The sequence below is a fragment of the Antedon mediterranea genome, chromosome 11 (genome assembly GCF_964355755.1).
Source record: "Antedon mediterranea chromosome 11, ecAntMedi1.1, whole genome shotgun sequence".
NCBI classification, from domain to species: domain Eukaryota; kingdom Metazoa; phylum Echinodermata; class Crinoidea; order Comatulida; family Antedonidae; genus Antedon; species Antedon mediterranea.
The window spans coordinates 3266044-3290538 of NC_092680.1; the positions used below are offsets into that span (position 1 = coordinate 3266044).

At 34.4% G+C, this 24495-nt stretch overlaps 3 protein-coding genes across 3 annotated transcripts; 2 read left to right on the forward strand and 1 right to left on the reverse strand.

Annotated features, from left to right (window-relative positions):
• Positions 1–81: 81 nt before the first annotated feature.
• Positions 82–5340, reverse strand: LOC140062158 (kelch-like protein 24). Its single transcript, XM_072108238.1, has 3 exons — positions 5311–5340; positions 2215–3292; positions 82–1830 (listed from the first exon to the last, which is right to left on the reverse strand). The coding sequence occupies exons 2-3, from the start codon at positions 3257–3259 to the stop codon at positions 1106–1108; spliced, it is 1770 nt and encodes a 589-aa protein (XP_071964339.1). The 5' UTR covers positions 3260–3292; positions 5311–5340; the 3' UTR covers positions 82–1105.
• A 1089-nt stretch (positions 5341–6429) lies between these two features.
• On the forward strand, positions 6430–17344 carry LOC140062447 (ethanolaminephosphotransferase 1-like). The gene is made up of 9 exons (XM_072108669.1): positions 6430–6562; positions 7137–7205; positions 8122–8314; positions 8964–9232; positions 11193–11298; positions 11608–11656; positions 12182–12362; positions 12805–12987; positions 13412–17344. Exons 1-9 carry the CDS (start codon positions 6509–6511, stop codon positions 13481–13483), a joined length of 1176 nt encoding a protein of 391 aa, XP_071964770.1. The 5' UTR covers positions 6430–6508; the 3' UTR covers positions 13484–17344.
• Positions 17345–19366: 2022 nt separating this feature from the next.
• LOC140062222 (poly(U)-specific endoribonuclease-like) lies at positions 19367–23612 on the forward strand. The gene is made up of 6 exons (XM_072108326.1): positions 19367–19486; positions 19888–20090; positions 20583–20695; positions 20810–20931; positions 21304–21457; positions 21887–23612. The coding sequence occupies exons 1-6, from the start codon at positions 19479–19481 to the stop codon at positions 22136–22138; spliced, it is 852 nt and encodes a 283-aa protein (XP_071964427.1). The 5' UTR covers positions 19367–19478; the 3' UTR covers positions 22139–23612.
• Positions 23613–24495: the final 883 nt, after the last annotated feature.

Genomic DNA, 24495 nt, shown 5'->3' on the forward strand with positions numbered 1-24495 from the left:
CAATTACAGTACCATAATAGTCAATATATTTAATATATTGCACTCTACAACTTTGTACTAAATTATTTCTAATCCCCGTTCCCCTGAATTGCACCCTTAACCATATAAATACCATATATTTAAAGTTATATAAATAGAACCTTAACTATTCCTCTCATATCATTGCAGAAGATACCATGATTACCTAGTTTTTAAAAGTTTAAACCTTCCCAAAAATAAAATTTTAAAAATGAACTAAAATGTAAATAATCGTATTCAATAATCTATGTATCATGTTATTTGGAAAAAAATAACGAAGTCATGTTGGGGTGTTAAGAAAATGATTTAAATCACAAAACATCATCATCTTTGATTCACTTACACATCTGTGAGTAAAGTGTCAAAACTGAGCACCAGTTTGATTTTGTTCGTTAAACAATTAAGTTTAGTGGTTTAAATGAACAATAGAAAATAATACCTGTTCATTAAAAATTATATGACCACAACAACCATGTGTTGTATAAATAAAGTTGAATTGAATTGAATGAAACCAATCCGTTAAAGATGTATTGTCCCCCTGAAAAAATAATTATTAAAATTTTTGTTGTTGAATATGCCATTTTAATGTCTTATAATAGTTATCCACTTTGACCAAAAATTAGATTTTTAAAAAAATTGTTTACCTGAAAAAACTGTAATTCAAAGCAAAAAATAGTCAAATTGGCTGCCAGCCAATGGATTTTTGGTTGAACCATTTATTTTATCATTTTATTATCATTTTTTATTATTTTTTCCGTTTTTTTTTTCTACGGAAGTGGTTAACTTTATTAAAACTACAAAATAACCTATTCAAAGTCTGATTTAATTAATCTTTACTTTTGGGGGACAATACATCTTTAGGTTTAGTGGTCCAAATGAACAATGGGATACACTTTCCTTAAAAATGATATGGCCACAACAATGTGTTGATATGGGCCTGCATGGGAAAATAAAGTTTCATTGAATGAAAGCAGTCCATCAACAAGTTACTTCTCAGTAAGCTGAGAAATGCCAAGTTCCATCTTTGTTTAAAAAGTTATAAAATTGGAAGAGAATAATTTGTGAAGCTGAGCCTTCTTATTGCATGTTATGAATTTGCAGGTAATACCACACCCCCTACCATGTACAAAGCATTTGGTATTGTCTGCTTTTGAGTTGACCAATTATTTGTTCTCTCATCGTAGCAGTCTATTGTGTTATGAGCTTCTCCGCTTATTTTCCCGCCAAGAAGCCAGATCTTTTCTCTGGAAGACACAACGGCACTAAAAGTTCTCTGTTGATTACAGTTGGAAAGTTTTCTACATTCCTTCGTCTCTGGATTGTACGCTATAACTTCTCGAGGTTTCCTCGCCCCGATCACAACAATCTCATTCTTGAAGTGCAATGCTTGAGGAATCTTACGGCACACTAAGAAGTCTGTCACTATCGACCAGATGCTGTTTTCTGGGTCTAGGCATTGTATTATGCTAGCAGGACTGTCATAATCATTAGCTCCACCTATAACATAAAGTTTTCTCTGGCACCCAACGACGGCTGCAACACTGACAGCTGTTGGCATGGGTGGACACTTCTGCCATTCGTTTTGAAATGGTTTGAAGACTTCAACACTACTCAGCCTGGCTTCTTGTGTGGTGCTCTTTCCGCCTACAACGTATATACAATCATTCAACGTCGCAGAACCGTGTGAGTGCCTCGCTGTGTTTAAGTCTCCTAGTCTGTTCCATTCATTGGTTAAAAAGTTAAACTGCCACGTTTCTGATACTGATTGGTCAAAACTTGCATCATAACCACCAGACACAACTACGTTCCATCCTGAATAAAGACAAGAAAAGAAAATCCATTTTAATAGTTAAAACAAATATTACCATTGTGCATATACAATACAATTTGTTAAAACACATTTTAAATGATGGTTTGGTATATCAAGACTCCTAAAGGTATTAACTTGAAAATGAAATGAAAAGAAAAATGGAAAGATGGACATAGTTGGAGAAGAATAATGATGGAACTTGGTTGAAATGAAGAAATGGGGATTAGATTTAGGGATTAGATAAAATAATAATAAATAATAATAATAATAATAATTTACCAGAAGGCAGACGGCCAATGGTGATTGTTGGGTAGTATTTAGCAGAAACCACATGGAAGTGTGTGTATGCCTAATCTTCATATTTTAGTTCTCAACTATATACCAACCTTTAGCAGTTACACTATATTTCCTTTTCTCGTATTTCGGCAGGTTCAGTAATGATTTCCACGCCCCCAATGCGCCGTCGTTAATTTCGCAATACAGAACGCTTTCACTATAAGTATAGCCTTCTTCAAATTCATTCCTATGACCTCCAACCAACACAAGAATGTCTTTAACTCTGTGTTGTGATCGCGGAGTCGTCTGCCTCCCCAAGACTCTGTAACCCTTATGGATCAATGTTTTGCAGCACATTGCTTCGTCGATTAAACTCGATACATTAAAGTTATTGTCCGACTGTTCCTCTAGGAGTCTGAGGTACGAGTCATCCAGTAGCGCCAGACGAACCTTTTCCAGTAGTGTTGTGAAGTGATGACGTCTTAAAGGGTGATCATTGTTAATCCATCGTAAGATCGCTTCAACTATGTCTGATTCGCTGTCAATCTTCAGCCGATCGTTCGATAGAATGTCAACTAATTCCGTGCAAGACAATTCAAGAAAATCTGACGTCGTTGATACGTCAGCAAAATTTGACAAGATGAAGGATTTGGAAGACTCGAGAAGTTCGACACAATGAAATGCCTCGGCAAATTTGTGGTAATGAATGCAATTTGGTATCTGTAGCCGACGTGTCATGAACTCGACGCATGTCTTACTCACAGTCTCATACTGGAGATACATTGACGTTTCGAAAAGTTCCTCAACTGTTTCTTTCCGGATGTATATCTTGGATGTGTACGAGAACTCTACGAGAGCTTTGACAGAATCAGCAGATAATCCTAGCAAGGTGATGGTGTCCTGTTCACTCTCAATTACGTTACTCGTGAACATAGATTTGAAGTAGTGACTACTGGCAGCAAGGATGGCTCGATGGCAGGGGATACGCTCTCCATCGACGCACACGATGACATCGACGCACTCAGACAGTGATCGCATTTCGTTCAGCGTTGCCAGAACCTTGTTGGATTTTGATGGCATGTGGAGAAGAAGACAATCATTCTCTTTTATTCCTGATGCCAGCGGGTTCACGACGTCATCGTTTTGACTCTTCATGATACCGTCTATGATTTATACATTGCCTAATTCCTGGAAATACAGAAAATAATACTTTGTGAAATGAGAGATCATCTTAGTAACCCCAAGTGGCCCCCAACGCTGGAGGCATCTAATCGGGTGTCTTTAGCTATTTCGACATATTTTAATACCTCTGGACACCCCCCATAAGATCAAATCCGGGGCCCCTGGGTTTAGCCAGTGAGCGCTCATAGCCGTTACGACACTGGAGGTAATTGCTGTATTTTATTCTGGTAGCGCTTTACATGCAGTTGGTATTTAGGAGGACCGCGATGTTTAGCACTCATTTTGTTAATACAGTAGGTGACATTTCTAGGCATGGGATTTTCACACGCTTTCATAACATAGCAGTAATTGTTACTGTCGTGTTCAAACTTCTGTTAGTTCACGAGGCACTAAACCGTGAGTGATTTTGTCAGATTAATCCATGGTTCGATCGTTCGACGTGAAATCAGTGTAAACACAGTGATCAACACCGATGCCGCTGTCACAGTATTTATTTCGTGTCAGTATTGTTTGAAAGTAAGCCTGATTGAACGTTTGCAATGAAATCAACAGTTGTGACATTCACGTCCGTTTCTCATGATAACTTTGATCGCTGAGATTTCGACAGGGGGTATACCAGGTACGCTATCGAATGATTACAATGTGATTGATGCATTAAGATATATAAGAGTTCATAATAAGCAAATGCATTTTTTTGTACGGAGATCATCGTTAAGCCTTGTCTACGCTATCAAATAATGGTAGTGGTATGCTCAAAGATGGTAGTGATATGACATCATCATGTCCATGTATGGCCGCATCACACTTTTTTGTCACATAAAGTTTGATAGTGTAGACCAGGCTTTACAGTACTCGACTCGACTTCTAAACGCGTTACGTAGTTTAGCATTCATCTGGCCCTAATAATCTAAACAGATGGCATCCCTCTTTTTTCGAGGGATCGGATCGGGTTGTATTATAACAGTACAGTATAGGCTTCCATAGAGCTATACTAAGTAAATACAAAGCATAGCGTTTTAAGGATATTACTGGTATTCATATTGACGTCTAGATAGAATTACTAAATATCAATATCCTGCAGCAATTTACATCTACTAGTTTGGATTGATAATTAATAATTAGATCAGATTTGTAATGATTTAATAATAATATCTGATAAAAACTGCAAAACTTATCGAAACCCATACTATAGTACAGTATATAATACTCATGTACACCTGAGGTATAATCCGTAATATTCTCTGGTGCAACGTCCGTATTTATATATGTGGGGACCAGTATAATTATCATATTCAATTAGTAATGGTTTTAGAATTAATTATTAATGGTAATTGTTTACTGTAGAAAAAAATCGTATGCATGCAGTAACATGGTCGGGGTTGGGGAGGGGTGTGTTGAGAGTGGGTTGAGGGGCGTGTTGAGAGTGGGTTGAGGGGCGTGTTGAGAGTGGGTTGAGGGGCGTGTTGAGAGTGGGTTGAGGGGCGTGTTGAGAGTGGGTTGAGGGGCGTGTTGAGAGTGGGTTGAGGGGTGTGTTGAGAGTGGGTTGAGGGGCGTGTTGAGAGTGGGTTGAAGGTTAAATTAAACTAAATCCAGATATTTTAGGGGAAAGAAAATACTAGAGATTTACATAAGGTGGCCAGACACTGTTGAATTAACCTGTGACAAGGATGAAAAGCGGTAGGCCTTAGCTCTATCTCAATGTCAAACTTGTTTGACAAAGTGTGATGTGCCCAAATATATGGTAGTGATAATACACAAATAATGGTGGTGATATGACATCATCATGTCCATATATGGGCACATCACATTTTGTTGTCACATAAAGTTTGATAGTGTAGACAGAGCAAAGCGTAATCCCAATATTAGTTGGTAACTAAATATGATCACGTGAAAATAACATAGAAATTAATTGTATGTGTTTTGTTGATTAACAGCCTAAATAGTGATACATGCATGTAGACCGAAAATCGACGACGTATTTGAAAATGATGCAAAACATAATATTATTATTATACTTTACATACCTTATATCCGAGTCTTCTCTTCCTGTTGCTGCACAGCACGACACTGTGAGAGAAAACCTACTACAACCAGGTATTATAATATATGCGTGATTATCGATGCGAAATAATGCAACAATTGGAATTAATGACAAATATTGAACCGTTCAACGGAGAAAGGGTTATTTCATTGAGAAAATACGATTCGTCCGCATACGAAATTGCTTTATGATATGCGTGTGGATATAACTCTGAATTGATAGCATGGTTTATGCGGGTGCCGCGATGTGTTTTAAATATTAATTTCAAACATAATCTGTTAGTAATATATTAAATTCAGAATAGGTGATTGATTATGATGTTTGTTGTATAAGCTTTTACATATTACATTTGGTTTTGAGATAATGTTGGTACTATTATCTAATTATAATAATTGCTGTGTGGTGATTGGTTTGATGGATGCCATGGCTGGTGGAGTGGAACCGTATATATTAATTAGAGTATGTTAGATTAGACCATCAAACATTAGGTGAATTGTCGATCCTAATTATCATTATTGGCGTATTTATAAGTCATGAATGACACACCCAACTTGAATACTTTGAGTAAAGGTCTCCGTCCTTCAATTAAAGACTGGGACCCGGTTATAGGCCTAGTGGTCTTGTATTGGTCTCAATAATCACCCAACTAGGCTTATAAATACGATACTGGCAGCCGTACTAGTAGAAGTCGTCTTAAATTACCAAATTTAGAGGGAAAATTCATAACGGGTGCCCATGAGATAATAGTTGGTTATAAATTAATGTCCTTTCCATTAAACAGTTTCTTAATACACCATGGAGGAAAAAAGAAAAGACTGGCCTGGGTCATTTCTGCAGGCTTCTAATTAATTAAAAAGAAAGTTTACGTCGTCTACTTTGTACAACTATAAATTGTGCCAGCAATTTATCTAAAAGATTTTGGTATCAGCCCATTACGAGAGAAGACAGGTTCTTGACAAATTTACCCTCTCCGTATGATGGCGCTCTACTAAACACGTTCTTTGTTAGTTGTCCATGTTGTTTACACTACACAATCGAAGTAGGCTGGGCTGCTGCGTTGCGGTGTGTTTTGTGTGTGAGGCCTTGTTCTTTTAACAAGAATTCCAGGGACTGGCTAGGTACTAGGCCTAGAAATATAGGATAGAATAAAGTTAAAATATCCTACGAAATACACTTTGACGATGCCGTATAAGTATTTAGGTAAACATCATCTTGATGGGTTTGACAAATACAAAGTAAGTAACGATATATTGACAGCTCTTACTAGTAACTAAACTAGGCTAGGCTAGGCCTGACCCGACCTTCTGAGCTAGGTATGTTGCTAGGCCTAGGCTAGGTTTAGCCTAGTAATATGTAGTAAGAGGCCCTCTAGATAGCAGCTATGCTATCAGAAGAGAAGCCTAGCTAGTAGTAGTAGCCCATTTCTCCCGGCTATCATGACAATGTGTGAATTAATCATGCCATTAATGTTGTGTGAATTAATCATGCCATTAATGTTGTGTTATTATCATAATTAAAAAAACAGGTTTCATAATTAATAATATTTTAAACAGTTGTTACTATGCCAGGCTATATATGAAATTAAATAATTAAAATTAAAATATATTAATTTAAATTCATTCATAAAATCACAAATTGTAGTAGTACTAGTAGCAAGGGTATACTATACATTTTGAGTAAACATCCAACTAAAGAAAGTTTTTTCTGAAAGAAGCAGAAACGATATAAAATTTTAAAAATTCATTGGCCTAATATTAATAAGATTATTAACAATAATTAATATTTTTCAATTGTTCTTATTTCTTCCAGTACAATGCTGTTGACACATCACCTCTTTCAAACTATGTCATGCACCCCCTTTGGGATAAATGCATCAAGGTAAGTTACTAGGCCTATAGATGATAATAATTTTGCAACTGTCAATTGGTTTTGTAATCTGATTTAATACACTTATATTATTATGTTGGTGGTATTATACTAAGCCTTCTGTGTGAGGCAAAACAGGGTGTGGAGCTTGAGCTAATAATATCGGATTATTCACTGGTTGACAGCAGCCATATCATACCACACCAAATATTTCCTGATAATGATAATACAAGCGTAATAATGGAGAAACAGGAATTGTACATGTATTTTTTTAATATTCCGCAATTATTAATTTTTACAGTATATACTGTAGCTTTTATACAAAATAAATCTGTTTCTGTTTGTGGAAATGAATGAATATAGAATGAATATTCTTTAGACTAAAAATGAATTACCAAGTAAATTGAATGAATAATTATAGCATTAATAGAATCTGTTTTCAAAAGTAATTTAAAGACATGTTTAACAATTTTCTTAAGCTCTGTCTTCGCTATCAATCAAACTTTATGTGACAAAAAATGGGATGTGGCCATATATTGACATGATGATGTCACATTACTACCATATTTGGACACATCACACTTTTTTTCTCAAACTAGTTTGATAGTGTAGACAGAGCTTTACCTGCCCTCAATTTCACACGTCAGTTTTTTCATCTTAATCCTTGGTTCCCACTGAAGAAATACATAATAAAATAAAACACCATTCATGAAATAGGTATATGATCTTGTGATAGATTAGAACAGTATGCGAGTTTTGCAGGCAGATCCCTATTCACGTCAATAGACTAAAATACTGTAGAAACTAGGCTCAACATTCACCTGTATGCAAATTCAGTTCCACTCCAACACAACTTCCCTACCTCACAATCAGATACACAAATTCACTAATTGCTAGAATAGAATTTTTCAAATGTTTTTATCAACAGATATTTCCAAAATGGTTGGCTCCAAACTTGATGACCTTCTGTGGCTTTCTTCTTCTGGTTTTTAATTTTTTACTCCTTTCATATTTTGACTGGGATTTCTATGGCAGCAGTAGGCTACATCCAGCTTATCCTATTGTACCAACATACGTATGGATTACTTGTGGTGTCTGTCAGTTTGTGGCTCACCAACTTGGTAAGTTTAATGTTTTGTTCAGCAAAATCATATTTGTGAAGTAATAAGTTACTACTGTAACTCCTTTTTACAAAAAGATGCACTTGGTTCTTTAAAGGCAAATTTACACAGATGAGCAGTAACGGTAATGAAAATATAGAATCTATGTTATTCCTTATGACCACACACTGCAGAGTGGACGGGCGGTTTCTACATGGGTCAAGCTACATGGTTTTCCACTTACCGTCACCGTTCTTTTCTTTAATAAATCGGCCTATAAGTGCACACAGATGTATGCTGTCCTTTTCCAAGAAGATTTGTTCTACCGACGACCATAACTACATGGCCAAAGAGTGCCATGAACCTGTGCTGATACAGTCAACTCTCCCAATACCGGACACCTTTGGGCTGGCCTAATATGTCAGATTTTCTGGAATTCTGGTATTCTGAATTATGTTTTTAATGGTAAAAATGAATTTGGACCTCAAGAAAATTCTGGGAGAGTTTGCGGTTTGCAGAGAGTCCAGTATTGGGAGAGTTGACTGTATTAGGCCGCTTGACTTGATTATCACAGAAAGTAACTTACTAAAAAGGGTTTATTGTTAATAAGTTGAAGTCATTAAAAAAATGTTTTCTAATTTTGATATGAATTATTTCTCTTTAAATTTAGATGGTATGGATGGTAAGCAAGCAAGAAGAACCAAATCCAGCACCCCACTAGGAGAGTTGTTTGACCATGGCATTGACAGTTGGGTAGCAGCGTTTATGCCAATCGAACTCTACTCGTGTTTTAGTCGATGCGAAGAGGATTATGGAAAGAATGTATTCATCCTGTTTTGGATCTTGTGGAATATTGTCGGAGTGTTCACGATATCTCACTGGGAGAAGTATAATACAGGCGTTCTGTTCCTTCCATGGGGATATGATATAAGTCAGCTTGTAAGTAATATGATATAAAATATTGTATCCAGTGTATCTGGCGCATCTGGCGTGAGGCTCATACTTTTTTACCCAAACACAAGCTCTGACGGCACACATCTCTCAATTTTTAAACCTTTTTACTTAAATCGTCAAAATTCTTTTGTTTATCATGCTTAGATTCATTGATCCTAGGCTGGAACATTTCTGCCCACTTTTCACAAAATTGTTAAATTCTCAAGCCAGCTGTAACCACAAACCTGACATGATCCTGTCAATTATAATTACTGTGTCTATATATAAATTTACGTAAGGGCAAAATTCGGTAAATCGCGCCTTACTTTTAGAATTTTTACTCGATGGTATGTAAAGTTGGTTAGTACTTTCGGTACTGATTTTAACCACCTGATGTAACCCTGTTTACTAATTAAATTAAGTTAGATAATTAGTTATTGACGATTAAAACGAATTTAGGTTCAACGATTTGCCCCAGATAGGGGTGTTTTCCGATCGTGGTATACACTGTCTAATGGATGTCCATCTTGAAAAATACCCGCCACAAAAATGCGAGGAGGCTTCGCATTTTCCTATCTCCTCCTACGATAATTGTTTTTAATAGCTGAAAACCGGTTGAACAGCTCGAGTACTGTATCATAATGTTGAAGACCGGCCGATTTTCTTAAAAAAATACTATTTTGATAGATTTAATATACGTTTATACAAATGTATTGATTTGCGATGAATGGAACATTCCAATCTCTGTGTCGTTCCACAAGTGTCTATTCCCTCAGGCGTCGTAAAGGAAAGTACTGTATACTCATAACAGAAATTCGATCCATTTTTTTTTTCAATCTGTGCTGCAGAGGTTGGATATAATTTTTTTTAAACGGATAATGAGCTAGCGTTTTCAGTCGCCGTAATTTAATATTTATTACCGATTAAATCGAATTTATGATTTTCCCCGAATAGAGGTGGTTTTCACAAATTGTTTAACTTTATATATAAACATACGTAGTGATGTATCGTTACATGTGCTGTACTATTTCAATCGACTACGACGGTGATAGTTTCAACAAAGTATTACATCGCAATGTTTTACTGTGTTTAGTGGTATATTATTTGTAAAACATGTTAATTAATATTTTGTTACAAAATAAAGAATATATTTAAAAATTGTTCCTCTTTGCACCCATCCTCTTCTCCATCTCTCAACCATAATGTTACATACAAAACACAAATTAAGTTTGTTTAAATTTGACTTAAACAATAATGGTCTCATTTTGTGACAACTTTCTCTTTCGGAAGTAATTCCCAGTGTGCTAATTTTAGTTGAGTACATAAATCACAGTGTCTATTTAATCGTTCCTGTAAACGACATATATTATTGTCCTGCATTATTGTACATTTGATGAATCGCCAGTTTTTTAACGCTGAAATTACTGTGTATTCGAGAACCATCTGTGGGCACGACCTAGATGGTACGCGAGCGTACCATCTAGTTATATTAAATTAACAAAAATACATCCATTGAAAATAAAATTATACTAAGTACTGTCAACTTTTGTAACACGAACAAACCTAGTATATCCGGGCCCAACATCATCTCCTACTTGTTCATTACCTTGCAATGTAATTTCTTTATACATAATTATAAATAATTTACCATAAATAACTAATGTAATCAAACATGATGTAGTCTTATACCCTTTTCACATCTGCATAGATTTGTACCAAGCATACGCGAACCTTGAGAAATCTCTGATGGAAAGTGTAGTTGCGCGCTATTTGATTATTATTATTGGTCCATTTAATACCCGTGCAATACACGCGCGCAGTAAGAACTCGGAACAAAAACAGGTGTGAGGAGATGTTCTACAAAATAGTATTCACACTATGCAAACCTGGTTACAAGTCGTTACATTTTGCAAATGTGAAAAGGGTTTTAACCAACTATTTGCTATTGTTCTTTTTTGTTTTACAGAGTCTAGCAGCTGTGTATCTTGCAACGGGTATATTTGGTTATGAATTTTGGAAAATTACTGTTTATGGATTCGAATGGAGGGTGTTATTAGTTCCTCTTGTATTTTGTAAGTTAATTAAATGTTTAATTGGGTTAGTATCAGATTAATACGTTACTAAGAACAATGTACAGTACTAAGATAGATTGACTTACTTAAGATGTTTATTGTAGAATCTTTTGTGTGTGTGTGTGTGTTACCGCTGCGTCGGTTTTGTTTTTGTTTTTTATACCATGAAATATGAAGGGTAAAAAAAAAAATTAATACGTTTCTCCACTCATCCATTCTATGTTACTGCAGTAACTGCAGTATTAATGATCCCTAAAAATATTAATAATTATATTGATTATTATATTATTTATTATTGTGTATTTATAGTTGGTTCAGCTGGTCTTTCCATACCACAAAGCCTTTACAATATATACAGGTAATTTACTTTTTAAATTATTACATTTGAAACTGTCCTTTTAATTACGTTTATGAAAGTTAATTTCTATCCAGGTAGAATATAAGATTTGAATGATCAACTGGACTTACTTTATTAAAACATCGACATACTTATAGTTGAAAAATAAAAGTTTAAGTTTGTCAGAACAGGTTTTTTTTTTTAAGATTAATTTAGTATATTAGACTTTTTAGCATAATATACCATTTTATATATAAATCCAAAGGCAAATTACTGAAAAAATGGCAATTCAGTGGCTGGATCTCAATGGAGATACAAAATAAAAGCTAAATCTAAACGAGAGGTAAAACAGCCAGAAAAGTTAGCACAGCTTTCGGGCAACACTAGCCCTTCATCATTTTATATATATATATATATATACCATTTTTTTAAATATATACCATCGTTTTGGTATGTTCGACTGTAATACATTATTTAGAATTATATACACAAATAGAGAACAAATAATATAATGAATATTACTATTAATTTTTTTTCTTTCTTTAGAGGATACAAGGATGGTACTGGTAAAATGAGGTCTTTTAACAGAGCAATGGAGCCTCTATATCCACTATTTGCCCTGTTTGCATTGTCAACTATCTGGGTTTACTTTTCACCAACTGGTATTTTAGAACTTCAACCAAGAATATTTTGTCTAGCTATTGGTACCATTAATTCAAATATTGCTGTAAGTATTATGACAGTTATTATTATTATTTAAAAAAAAGCTACTCAAAGAAACTTGTGTCTTCTGCTTTCACTGTTTCAGATGACTTGTGGTTTCATAGAGTTAAGCTCTGTCTACACTATCAAACTAGTTTGTCAAAAAAAGTGTGATGTGTCCACATCAGATAGTGATATTCCCAAATATGGTAGTGACATCATGACAGCATGTCTATATATGGGCACATCACATTTTTTTGTCATATCACTACCATATTTAGGCACATCACACTTTTGTTGTCAAACTAGTTTGATAATGTAGACAGAGCTTTACATTTGAATACTAGTCTGAGTAGCATATAAATAAATCTAAATATTGCAATTTGTACTTCTCCTATTTATTTATGTTAAAATACTGTAGGGAAGAATGAAAGAAAAATATGTATATGTATCATTTCTTTTTTTAGTGTCGTTTGATTATCAGTCAGATGTCGGATACGCTTTGTAATTCGTTTAATCAACTCCTCATTCCACTAGCCCTGTGTGTTGTTTCTGCGTTTGTATTCCATGATAGTACAATAGAGGTATATCTGTTGTACTCTTTGTGTACCATTAGCATTGTTGCGCATGTTCACTACGCTAGTTGTGTGGTAAGTATATTTGAATTTTTGTATACAAACATAGTATATTGTTATTAAATATCCTCAAAAATTGAGGAAATTTCGATTAAGCCCTCTGCCATGCCACAGTGTAGCATCTACTATGATAAACACACCGGAAGATATTCCCATACTTTTTTATTAGTTCTTTACCATGTGCATTGTATGTATACAGGACCAACAGCTTTATTTCTCATCTGAAAGTTGAGCTAATATGAGTATAGTATATGGCACAGAAAGGACGGTCTTGAACCCATGCCTCTTATATTCAAACTGATGTCCCTTTCCATTGTGCCATATTAATCTCGATATGAAGTCCGCTATCAGTTATAAATGGTTCCCTTCAAGTTTAAAAAATTGATAGCTTTATTCCTTAATTCAATTAAAATGAATTACTTGTTTTCTGTTTTTACAGGTATACCAACTGGCTGACCACTTTAATATTCATATTTTTTCACTTAAGAAAAAGAAAGAACGAAAAAGGTAGACAATGTTACATTTTTAACCTTTTAAATATTTCCTGTAAATAGTTTTGGAAATTAAAGGTAAATATTATACCTCTAAAGTGTTAATTTGGAATTATGGAAAAGTTGTCATTTTAAAATGCCTGTTATTTTAAATGGGGCATAAATTGAGTTTTAAGGGGTTGGCCTACCCTAGTTTCCCACCACCCCACCACGGATGGCTACACTGTTCCAGGGTGAAGATGCACCATTGACTGATATTTTAATATGCAAATGAATATGCAGATTTATGCATTTTCATCTTCTTGTTTAAACAAACCATCTATCTACTCAATTTTTTGGGGTGGAGGAGGTTTGCTGGTGTAAGTATAAGTGTGTGTTCATAATGGTATGTTTGTAGAATGAGATTTTACATTTTATTTACAAATTAAAAAAGGATTTAAACAGATTTTTTTGTGTGCAAACTTTGGTAATTTCGTAAGATTCGTTTGCTTTATAATTAAATTAAGATTTATAGGAATTAAAGGTCTGTCTACACATCAAACTAGTTTGACAAAAGAAGTGTGATGTGAACAAATATGGTAGTGATATGCCTAAATATGGTAGTGATATGGCATCGTCATGTCCATACAGGAGCACATCACATTTTTTGTCACATACAGTTTGATACTGTAGACAGGGCTTAATATTTGATATCTTCAGTTATAATAATCATTCATTTGAGAATGTATGATTGTGAGACAGGAGGGGGTGACCTTCCAGCCAATCACATGATATTGTGAGACAGGAGGGGATGACCTTCCAGCCATTCACATGATATTGTGAGACAGGAGGGGGTGACCTTCCAGCCATTCACATGATATTGTGAGACAGGAGGGGGTAACCTTCCAGCCATTCACATGATATTGTGAGACAGGAGGGGGTGACCTTCCAGCCATTCACATGATATTGTGAGACAGGAGGGGGGTGACCTTCCAGCCATTCACATGATATTGTGAGACAGGAGGGGGTGACCTTCCAGCCATTCACATGATATTGTGAGACAGGAGGGGGGTGACCTTCCAGCCATTCACATGATATTGTGAGACAGGAGGGGGTGACCTTCCAGCCAATCACATGATATTGTGAGACAGGAGGGGGTGACCTTCCAGCCAATCACATGATATTGTGAGACAAGAGGGGGTGACCTTCCAGCCAATCACATGATATTGTGAGACAGGAGGTGGTGACCTTCCAGCCAATCACATGATATTGTGAGACAGGAGGGGGATACCTTCCAGTCAATCACATGATGTTTCTCTAGTTGTTACAGGTTTCCTTAACCTTTGTATAATTGACATTATATGCATGTTTGCAGCTTTTTTAACTCTGTCTACACTATCAAACTGTATGTGAAAAAAAAATGTGATGTGGCCCATATATGGACATGATGTTGTCATATCACTACCACATTTGGTCATATCACTACCATTATTTGGAAAAGCACACTTTTTTTGTCAAACAAGTTTGATAATGTAGACAGAGCTTTAAGAAGTTATAAAAGTGAATTTATATGTGTATCATAAACAGTATTACTACTAAGTGAAGATGGTATATATATGTATTATTTGTTATGCAGACACATCTGAAATTGACACGCCTCAAATTGGAATTTGATATTTATTTACAATTTTTTTGTTTTCAGTTCATTTATTCAGTTCCTCCTGCCCATTTTACAATAAAAAATCATGTTCATTTTCGGGCATGCAGAAATGTCTTTTTTTTTAAATGATTTAGCTAAATAATGCAATTGCAATAGTTATAATAGTGATGCTGCAGTTAGTCATGTATTCTTATTGTGTTTTCTATAGCCTAACACATTTGGTATAGTTGTTATTCATTTGATCAACAATATAAGTAATGCTTTGGGTATATGTGTTATATTCTTTATTGTGTGTAAGGTATACACTTAATTTTAATTTGTACTAGACTCTGTTGTGCTAGGAACTCCACTAAATAATATAAAGCAAAACATTAAGCCTCAATTTTCAGAATCATTTATTCTGTACTTCAACTGTAGGTACAGTACATTAGGTTATACGCTGAATTAGATTGTTTACGAGTAACGTCGTGAGGTGGTTTCCCGATTAATCGTACGATCAAAACGGTACTGGGTATGATCAACTAGCGTTCGTGTTCCCACCTAATCATCCATTCATAGAAGTACTGATGAAGATATCAATCTGTGGCGACAATAGAATGGACCCGAGACCTGCCTATCTTCGACTTTTAAATAATAGAAAGTTTTGAAAAATTGTGTTAGGGTAGAAATGTACGTAGGCCTATTATGATGTGTATGTTTATTGAAAATGGTAATAGGCGATACGAAAACTGTTATTTAATTGGAGTAAAAATACCCTGGTACAATATATTAGGGATCATGCTAAAATTATTCAACGTTGTACTACCTTAATTTAATTCAGTTGAGTTTTTAAACACAAGATAAAGGTACCTACAGTAGTGTATTGTAGACAATAGGTTTTACTAGGAAAGTTTTGTTCTCAAACTGCAAGTTGATCGTGTTTTCGAACTAAAGTTTGCTAATGTAGAGAGGTTTAATAAGACAGCCATGCAATAAACAGTGTGTACGATTACATAGTTTGCTAAATAATTGCATAATTAGTCGAGTCAAGTAAACAAAATGTACAATAATGTTGTCAAGATCTTTTACAAAGAAGATAATTTTTAACCTTTTAATTGAGCAATGCAATCGCAACACTAGATATAATTAAAGTTAAGTCAATTCGTTCATAAGGTCACCACTGCTTATAGATAATACTTATATTATTATTAATTTCTTCTATTTTTGCCAAATTTAAATATTGATTTTGTATTTTAATTCCTATTTATTTTGTATGTATTTTTTATTTTTATACATTCCAATGTAATTATTATTAATCAACAATAAGGTAAGGAAATTTTATCTAAAAATTAATTTTGAATGCATAAAAAGTGATTCACACTATTAAAAATGTTTTATACTGAGTTGATTGAATAGTGTGTTGACATATCAATGAAATATAGGGTAGAGATATATGTGACCCTTATTTACCTCAACTTAAGTTCTGTCTACACTATCAAACTTTATGTGACAAAAAAATGTGATGTGCCCATATATGCACATGATGATGTTATAGACTACCTTATTTGGGCTTATCACACTTTTTTGTCAAAGTAATTTGATAGTGTGGACAGAGCTTTAGAGTAACTATCCCCAAATAGTTTTTGCCTTGTGTCACTCAGGAAAATATTGAGAATTTTCAAGATTTAACATTTTCGTGAAGGCACCAGCTGATATTAACTTGTTTTAATAAAACACCTTTTTCATGTAATTACTTAGTTTGTTAAGTATATTACTCAATTTGTATAATTCATGTTTCAATATAAATTATTGATGTCATTAAATATTGTATAAGTAAACTATTTAATCAATTAACTATAAATACTGGGTAAATATTATCGTAATTAAATGAGGCTGAAATTGTTGCTGAACTCTTTTTTATGTTACTTCTTACCATACATACAAAGTAAAGCTCTGTCTACACTATCAAACTAGTTTGACAAAAAAGTATGATGTGCCCAAATATGGTAGTGATATACCCAAATATGGAAGTGATATGCCCAAATATAGTAGGGATATGACATCATCATGTCCACATTTTTTTGTCACATAAAGTTTGAGAGTAGAAAGAGCTTAAGGTAACGTGTACGATTATAATAATAAGGAATAGGTTTGGATCCATCTATTTCTAAAGGTCTCTAAAATAATAACATCTGTACCGAATTCAATATAACATATTGTACGTAACAAGACTCCAATGCGCTACAAGAACGTTACAAAGTAAAAATAAGGATGTTTTTCTCGTTTGAATAATATACTGATGGAACTTGTTTCGCGGCGGATCACACAGTAGATAAGTGCAGAGAAAGTACCATAGGAATTGATTCACATTTCCATCCAATATTATTAATAACAGCCATAGTTATGTACAATGTAATACTTTAACAATGCATGATATATATAATATAATATGGTATTTAAACGGTTAGATCATGGAGTTATATATCACATAGAATTCCATAGATGATATTTTACAACCTGGAAATTTAGACATCGTTCGAAAATCTCCTTGAAAGGTTGTACGATCTCTGATTAGGAGACACTGTTGCGTCAAAATCAAAAGTCTGAGATCTGTGCAGTTGTTTGTGACTTTGCTTTAGTTTCTTGCGTTTTTCCAGATTCCAACTTTGAATTTTAAAACACCCTTGTTCGTTGTAAGTGGAATCATTACTATTATGTAACATATCTAACGGTGCAAGTGTCTTGAAGAAATTCTTTTCCGGAGATAATCTACTCGCCCACTTGGATTTGATTGACGATGGCGCTGCAGATGATGTCAATGGCTGTCCGTTCATTTCATATCTAAGATTACTTTCAAATGTCTTCAATTTTAAAACAGATTTGAATTTTGAGTGTCCTCCTGTGCTCATATCGATCGCTTGCAAGTTTCGTATTTTCTCTCCTTTACGATTGTAAAAAGAAAGTTGTTTAGAGACTAGAATTGGTAGTTGTAAGCCATCTTCCACCAACTGACTCTGTCTCAAAGTGTTATACCCGAACGTTGCGTGCGACAATTTTGGGTAGAAAAATCCAGTTATAATGCTGTTTGAAACTGATGGGGGAAACTGTGGGCCTATGTATTTTCGGCAAGCTCTCTGAGTTGTGACGATTTCTGTTTTTGAAAACTGTTTAGAGTTATTTGTCAGTACATTTAGTCTCTCTATTGCTAAAGGCGGTAACGTTAAACCAACGTTATCCTCCAGTTTTTTGGACAATGTTGATGCTGTTGGAAACGTCACCACTTCTGATGATGACTCGTTGTCTAGTGATACGTCACTCTGACTTTTTTCGGATTCACCACCAATGTGTTGGAACTCTTCCTCGTTGGTATCGACATCATTAATGTCCTGGTTACTGGTGGTTTCAATGTTTTCTCGTTCGCTGATCTGTTCTGAAGACGGTATGTCTACAGAGATAGTTTGGGTAGCAATTTCTCGAGACATTATTGTGGTCCGATTACATAGTAGAACACTAATTACTAATTGCGTAACCGTCTTCACCAACAACTTAACTGTATGCTGTATTCAGCTTACTTGAGTAACAAATCTATAGTGCATCCAACGATGGAACGCTCTTTGGGCCATATATACAACATCCAAAGAAACAATTTAAGATCATTCGGGTACCGTAACACCACACTCTGTCTTAGGCCGCCGGATAGACCTAAGTGACTCGAGTTATTGTTACAGTGTGTTATTTATTAGCTCAGTTTCGACCAGCAATAAATCAATTCCTTGGTTTTCTTATTCTAACGTTCTTTTTATATGCTAAACAAAAGATCGATCGTTTGAGCGTTGCAATAACAACAAACAATCGATAGTTGGACCCTACTGATGAAAACATGGATACAAATCCGATAGATACACGAAAAGGTGACATAAAATCAATACAATGGCGTGTAAAAATACGTTATTGTTACAAAACATGCGTGTTGATTGTGTATTGATTACGTTATAAGTGCGAAGAATTTATTAATATATAAATTATAATTAAGCATTGATCATCTCAGTATAATTCGGTCACTTATTTATATAACATTTGCACTTTTAACCCTACGAAAGCGTTGATCGATATACAAAAGTTCTTTTACCTTTGAGATTACAAAATGGCATTTATTTAAAATTATAATTTCAGGGGAGCGATCTTGATGCATCGAGGTATAAAATTAGATTTTACCATCATGCTTCATACTTTAACTTTCTGGTAGGTAATAAGAGGGCGTGGTTTTGGTTGTTGTGACGTAGGCTACTCACGTTTTTGGTTGACAGATAGGCTAGCGTATGTGTAGCCTAGAGTAGTAGGCCTGCCCTGGTATAAATTCTATAATTCTTCGCAATAATAACTGTAGAAACTACGCCATGGCGAGGTAAGTTTTGATTGATTGTATATAAATATTAAGAGGCTATGTTATTAAAAAATAGATGTAAACTAACTTAAATAACATGTTAGAAAGGCTAAGCCCAAGGTGGGGCCGGAATAGCATGAATTTGAATGGTTGAGACACCCACACAATGACGTGGCATTGGCTACGATCTTCCTACTAGGGCCTAGCATTACTCCATGGGCCTAGGCCTAGCTAGGCCTACTTATTCTTATTATTTAGCATAAAATATGCTGAATATTGGCATTATGTCCTGCAAAAAGGTTCCAATACATCCAGGCCATATAGTTACTATGCATTATATCATTAATGAATTAAGTTGATTCTTAAATTAAAATTTTTAAAAACATTCCAGATATTATTGTCATAATACGTTTTTTTTTAAGTTTCAAGCCAGATAAGGAATTTTCTGATATAGCAACTAAATTGTGGGATGCGGATGAAAATCGTCTTACACCTGGTACGGATTACGCCATCAATCTCCAAGGCAAGACCTTCTATCACAACATGGGTCAACGGGACAGTGCAAAAGAACCACTATTTTCATATGTAAATATGGAAAAATTGAAGAAGATGCCTACATATAAATGTTAGTGATTGTTTCAAAATTGATGACTCCGCCCTATAGCCCCTTTTGGCTTATTTTCAATATCCACACATTAAGAACTTTTTAAATAAGATGCTAAAGAGAGAGTGAGTGCCCGAGCTGTTAAGACCGTTGAACCGTAATTATGTAGGGTTTGAGAATGACTCGCTCCATGGTTCCAGTGGTAGAACGAGTCTTCTCTGATAAGGACTATAAACCGTAGGTCCAGTGTACACATCTAGCATGTGCACTTTAAGAACCTAGTATATCTTTCGAGACGAGTAGGGGGTTACCCCAGTGTACTAGCCACTAATCATCTTGGAGACCAGTCTTTTACTGAAGAGGTCACCCAGTATAAAAAAAATGATAAATAAAAATAAATAAATTTAAATGTTTTATTAATTATGAATGTTTGCCCTATTCTGGTTTGAATTTAGAGTTGGGCAAAATGTCCAAATTACTCTCTGATGCAAAAATATATCTTATGTTTTGTAGGTTTTATCGCATTGTTGGACAACTATGAAAGTGAAACCGGCATTGCAGAGGTTGTTACTGAGGCTGAAGTTAGGGAAAACCAAGTTTTTATTGATGCAATTATGGAAACAAAGGTACTCAATATAATTAATTAGTTTCTGTAATCAATTAATATTGTTTAAACATGCAGATTATTATTATATTGTATTGCATTGACTGTTTTATTATTCATTGTCTTTTTCTTGTAGGTTATGAAAATAGTCCACAAATATTTAGCAGATAAAAAACTTTCTCCCAAAGATGTCCGAGGTTTTAAGCACCAACTTTATGACATGTGGTTTAAACTTTACAGAAGAACACGTGGTGATAGGTATGCATGTCTTAAGATCCGTCTACACTATCAAATTAGTTTGACAAAAAACGTGTGATGAGCCCAAATATGGTAGTAATATGCTTAAATATGGTAGTGATATATCATCATGTCCATATATGGGCACATCACATTTTTTTGTCACATAAGGTTTGATAGTATAGACAGAGCTTCAGAATTTCTTAATATTTTAAATTATCTCTTGTCCCCAGCTAAATGGTTGTTTAAAAGTCATTTAGGCTCTACTACAAGGTCCTAGTTTAAGAATGCACATCCATTTTCAAGTTGCGACCTCTGCAATAAATGTTCTGCCACAGAAAGTAATTTCCATAATTTCTTCCAATAAATATATTATAATTCTATATTTTTCAGAGATTTTGACTCATCAGGCTTTGAACATGTATTTGTTGGTGAAAACAAACGAAACACGAATGAAGTGACAGGCTTTCATAATTGGATCAAATTTTATCTAGAGGAGGTAAAAGGCAATATTGACTATAAAGGATGGCTACCACCAAAGATCAAGGTAAGTAATTAACCATACTGTACCATTATTAATTACTAGTTTGAAAAAAGTGTGATGTGCCCAAATATGGTAATGGTATGCTTGACATCATCATGTCCATGTATGAGCACATCACATTTTTCGTCACATGAAGTTTGATAGGGTGATGGTATACATGCTATTTGGCCATTTTAAAAAATGTAAAAAATAAAAAGGTGGAAATTTGGTCATTTTTCGACATTTTTATTTGTTGACACAACTATTTCAACTCTATACCCACTCTCAATCATAATGCGCGAGTTTTACGAGGTTCGACTTTTTATGTCTTGTGCATACATGGCTATTTTTGGAAAAATTAATATACAAAAAACCAATATTAACTATAAATGGCATCTAGGATGCTTGCAGAAAAATAAAAATGATTGTATTATATTGTATTGTTTATTTCAGAGAGGTCGACCAAGAGCAGACAACAATGCCCAACTAGTTACTATCCAATTCACGTGGAAGGGCGGAGTCAAGCCCCTCGGTAGTTCGTTTATCGGAACGAGTCCTGAGTTTGAAATGGCTCTATACACATTGTTTTTCCTAACATCTGAAAAAGATGAACAAGATGTAGAGATTGAAGATTATGATGTTCAGGTCAAAGTTCATCACCTTGGTAAAATGCTAGGCAGTTGCTATCCTGTCATTAGGCAGTAAGTAATTATAGAAATGATCATCTAAGGTACGATGTTGTATTATATTTATGATACTAGCTTAAAATAAAGAATTTTAAGAAAATGGTTGATTAATTGCATGAATTAAAATCCTTGTATTCATATGGTCATGGAAGTTTTAGTTTATGAGTTCCTAAAAAATCTGTGGAATCCACACATAGTGTTCAGAAAAAGATATCTGTATTTCCAGTCTAGACCACCAAGCTGATACTGTAGCTAGTATGGTAAAACATTGGTTAAAATTATTTAGATCTATTTCGTAGTAAAGCTATGAAACTATTTGTTTTAAATATTTATCATGTTTAATCTTGGACAGTGCGGCCACACACAAGTTTATGGTCTTCCATGTTAAGGTGTATATTTCACAGTATTATTGTGTTCATGACGATATTGGCAATAACCTACTGTACCATTGATAGAGATTCATGTACTGCACTTGTTGCTTCAAGATTAGGCTTAAGGCCAATTTACACAGACAAGCTTAACGGTAAAGAAAAATATAGAATCTATGACATTCCTTATGACCATACACACACTGCAAAGTGGACTGGCAGTTCCCACTCAGGATTGATACAGATTCTAAGTGGCACAAAGCTATGCAGTTTTCCGCTTACCATTACCGTTTGTCTATTTAAATTGGCCTTTTCTCATTCCTTTGATCCCAATTAAAACCCTTTTAATTCTTGTATTGCACATGTGGTGTATTACACAAGGTGATGGGACAAAAAAAAATGTGTTTATGATTAATTTTGTTTAAATATTTGGCCAAATGTTCTCTGAATGATTACTGTATGTATTCTTGCCCAATTTTGTGGCCGTATGTTTTTGGTGCTTTCAAATGATGAGTATATTATATATACTATATATTAATTACCAATAACAAAATAGCTGTAGATTAGTTTATCTTTAGACATAATGTATTAGGTAATATGCACATGAACTAAATCATGAAATTAAATTGTATACTATTTTATGGTAAGTTTGTTTTTATACTGTGTAATAAAAAAAATTTATTTTGTAGTACAGTATTAAATAACTTCACTTAAATTCCATCCATGAATTATAGTACAGTATGTCAACTTGTTTATTCTATATATTTCTATAATAAAATCAAGCACTTCATTATTTATTCTCCATGTGTGTTTGTCTTTGCATGCTGAATAGCAATATTAATTTCTTTCTGTAATTGACATACTATTTTCGAAAAATGGCCGATTTTCGACCCTTTAATTTTTTGACATAAATGGTTACTATTGCATAATAAACATGCGCAGAGTCGAATAATGGGTTCTGCGCATGTCAATTGTGCTATCATAACCACTTTTGACATAAATGGTTACTATAGCATAATAAACAGTTGGTAGGTTGGTCAGTCGGTCGGTCGGTAAACACTAATGAGCACGCGACTGCAGCCATCTATATGGCCTTGTTTGTATATAGATGATATCGACAGCCTCATAACAAAAGTGTCTAAGTCATAATTCACGCGACTTATGGCTGTTGGCCTTGTTTTGAAAAAGGCCGATTTCCGACCCTTTTATTTTTTGTCATAAATGGTTACTTATGCATAATAAACATGGGCAGAGACGAAAAATGGGTTCTGCACATGTCAATTGTGCTATAGCAACCAGTTTTGACATAAATGGTTACTATAGCATAATAAACATGCGCAGAGGCGAATAATGGGTTCTGCGCATGTTAATTGTGCTATAGTAACCAGTTTTATCAACCAATAAAAAGGTCGAAAATTTGCAATTTTTGGAAAAAATCCCTGTACTATAGTACATGGACATTTTTAAAAAAATGGCCGATTTTCGAGCCTTTTATTTTTTTGACATAAATGGTTACTATTGCATAATAAACATGCGCAGAGACGAATAATGGGTTTTGCGCATGTCAATTGTGCTACAGTAACCACTTTTGACATAAATGGTTACTATAGCGTAATAAACAATGGGTTCTGCGCATGTTAATTGTGCTATAGTAACCTGTTTTATCGACAAATAAAAAGGTCAAAAATTTGCCATTTTTTGAAAATTGTTTTTCATGTTTCTTGTATTTTTACTTTAGTTTTAATTTAAGAGGGAGAATATTCAATAATAATATCATTACGGTGGTCACAACACATAGTCTCTCTCCGGGGTATTTAATTCTAAATATTCCAGAAATAAAATTAATACTCTAATAATAACTAATATTGAATAAAATAATTATTGACAATTATTCGTAGGGCAGTGCCAAATTATGTTTAAAACAACAACATTACACAGCTTGCTGTGCAATTAACACCATTGTTGTGCACTTGAATGGGTTTCCTATGATAATAGTTGTTAATATGTT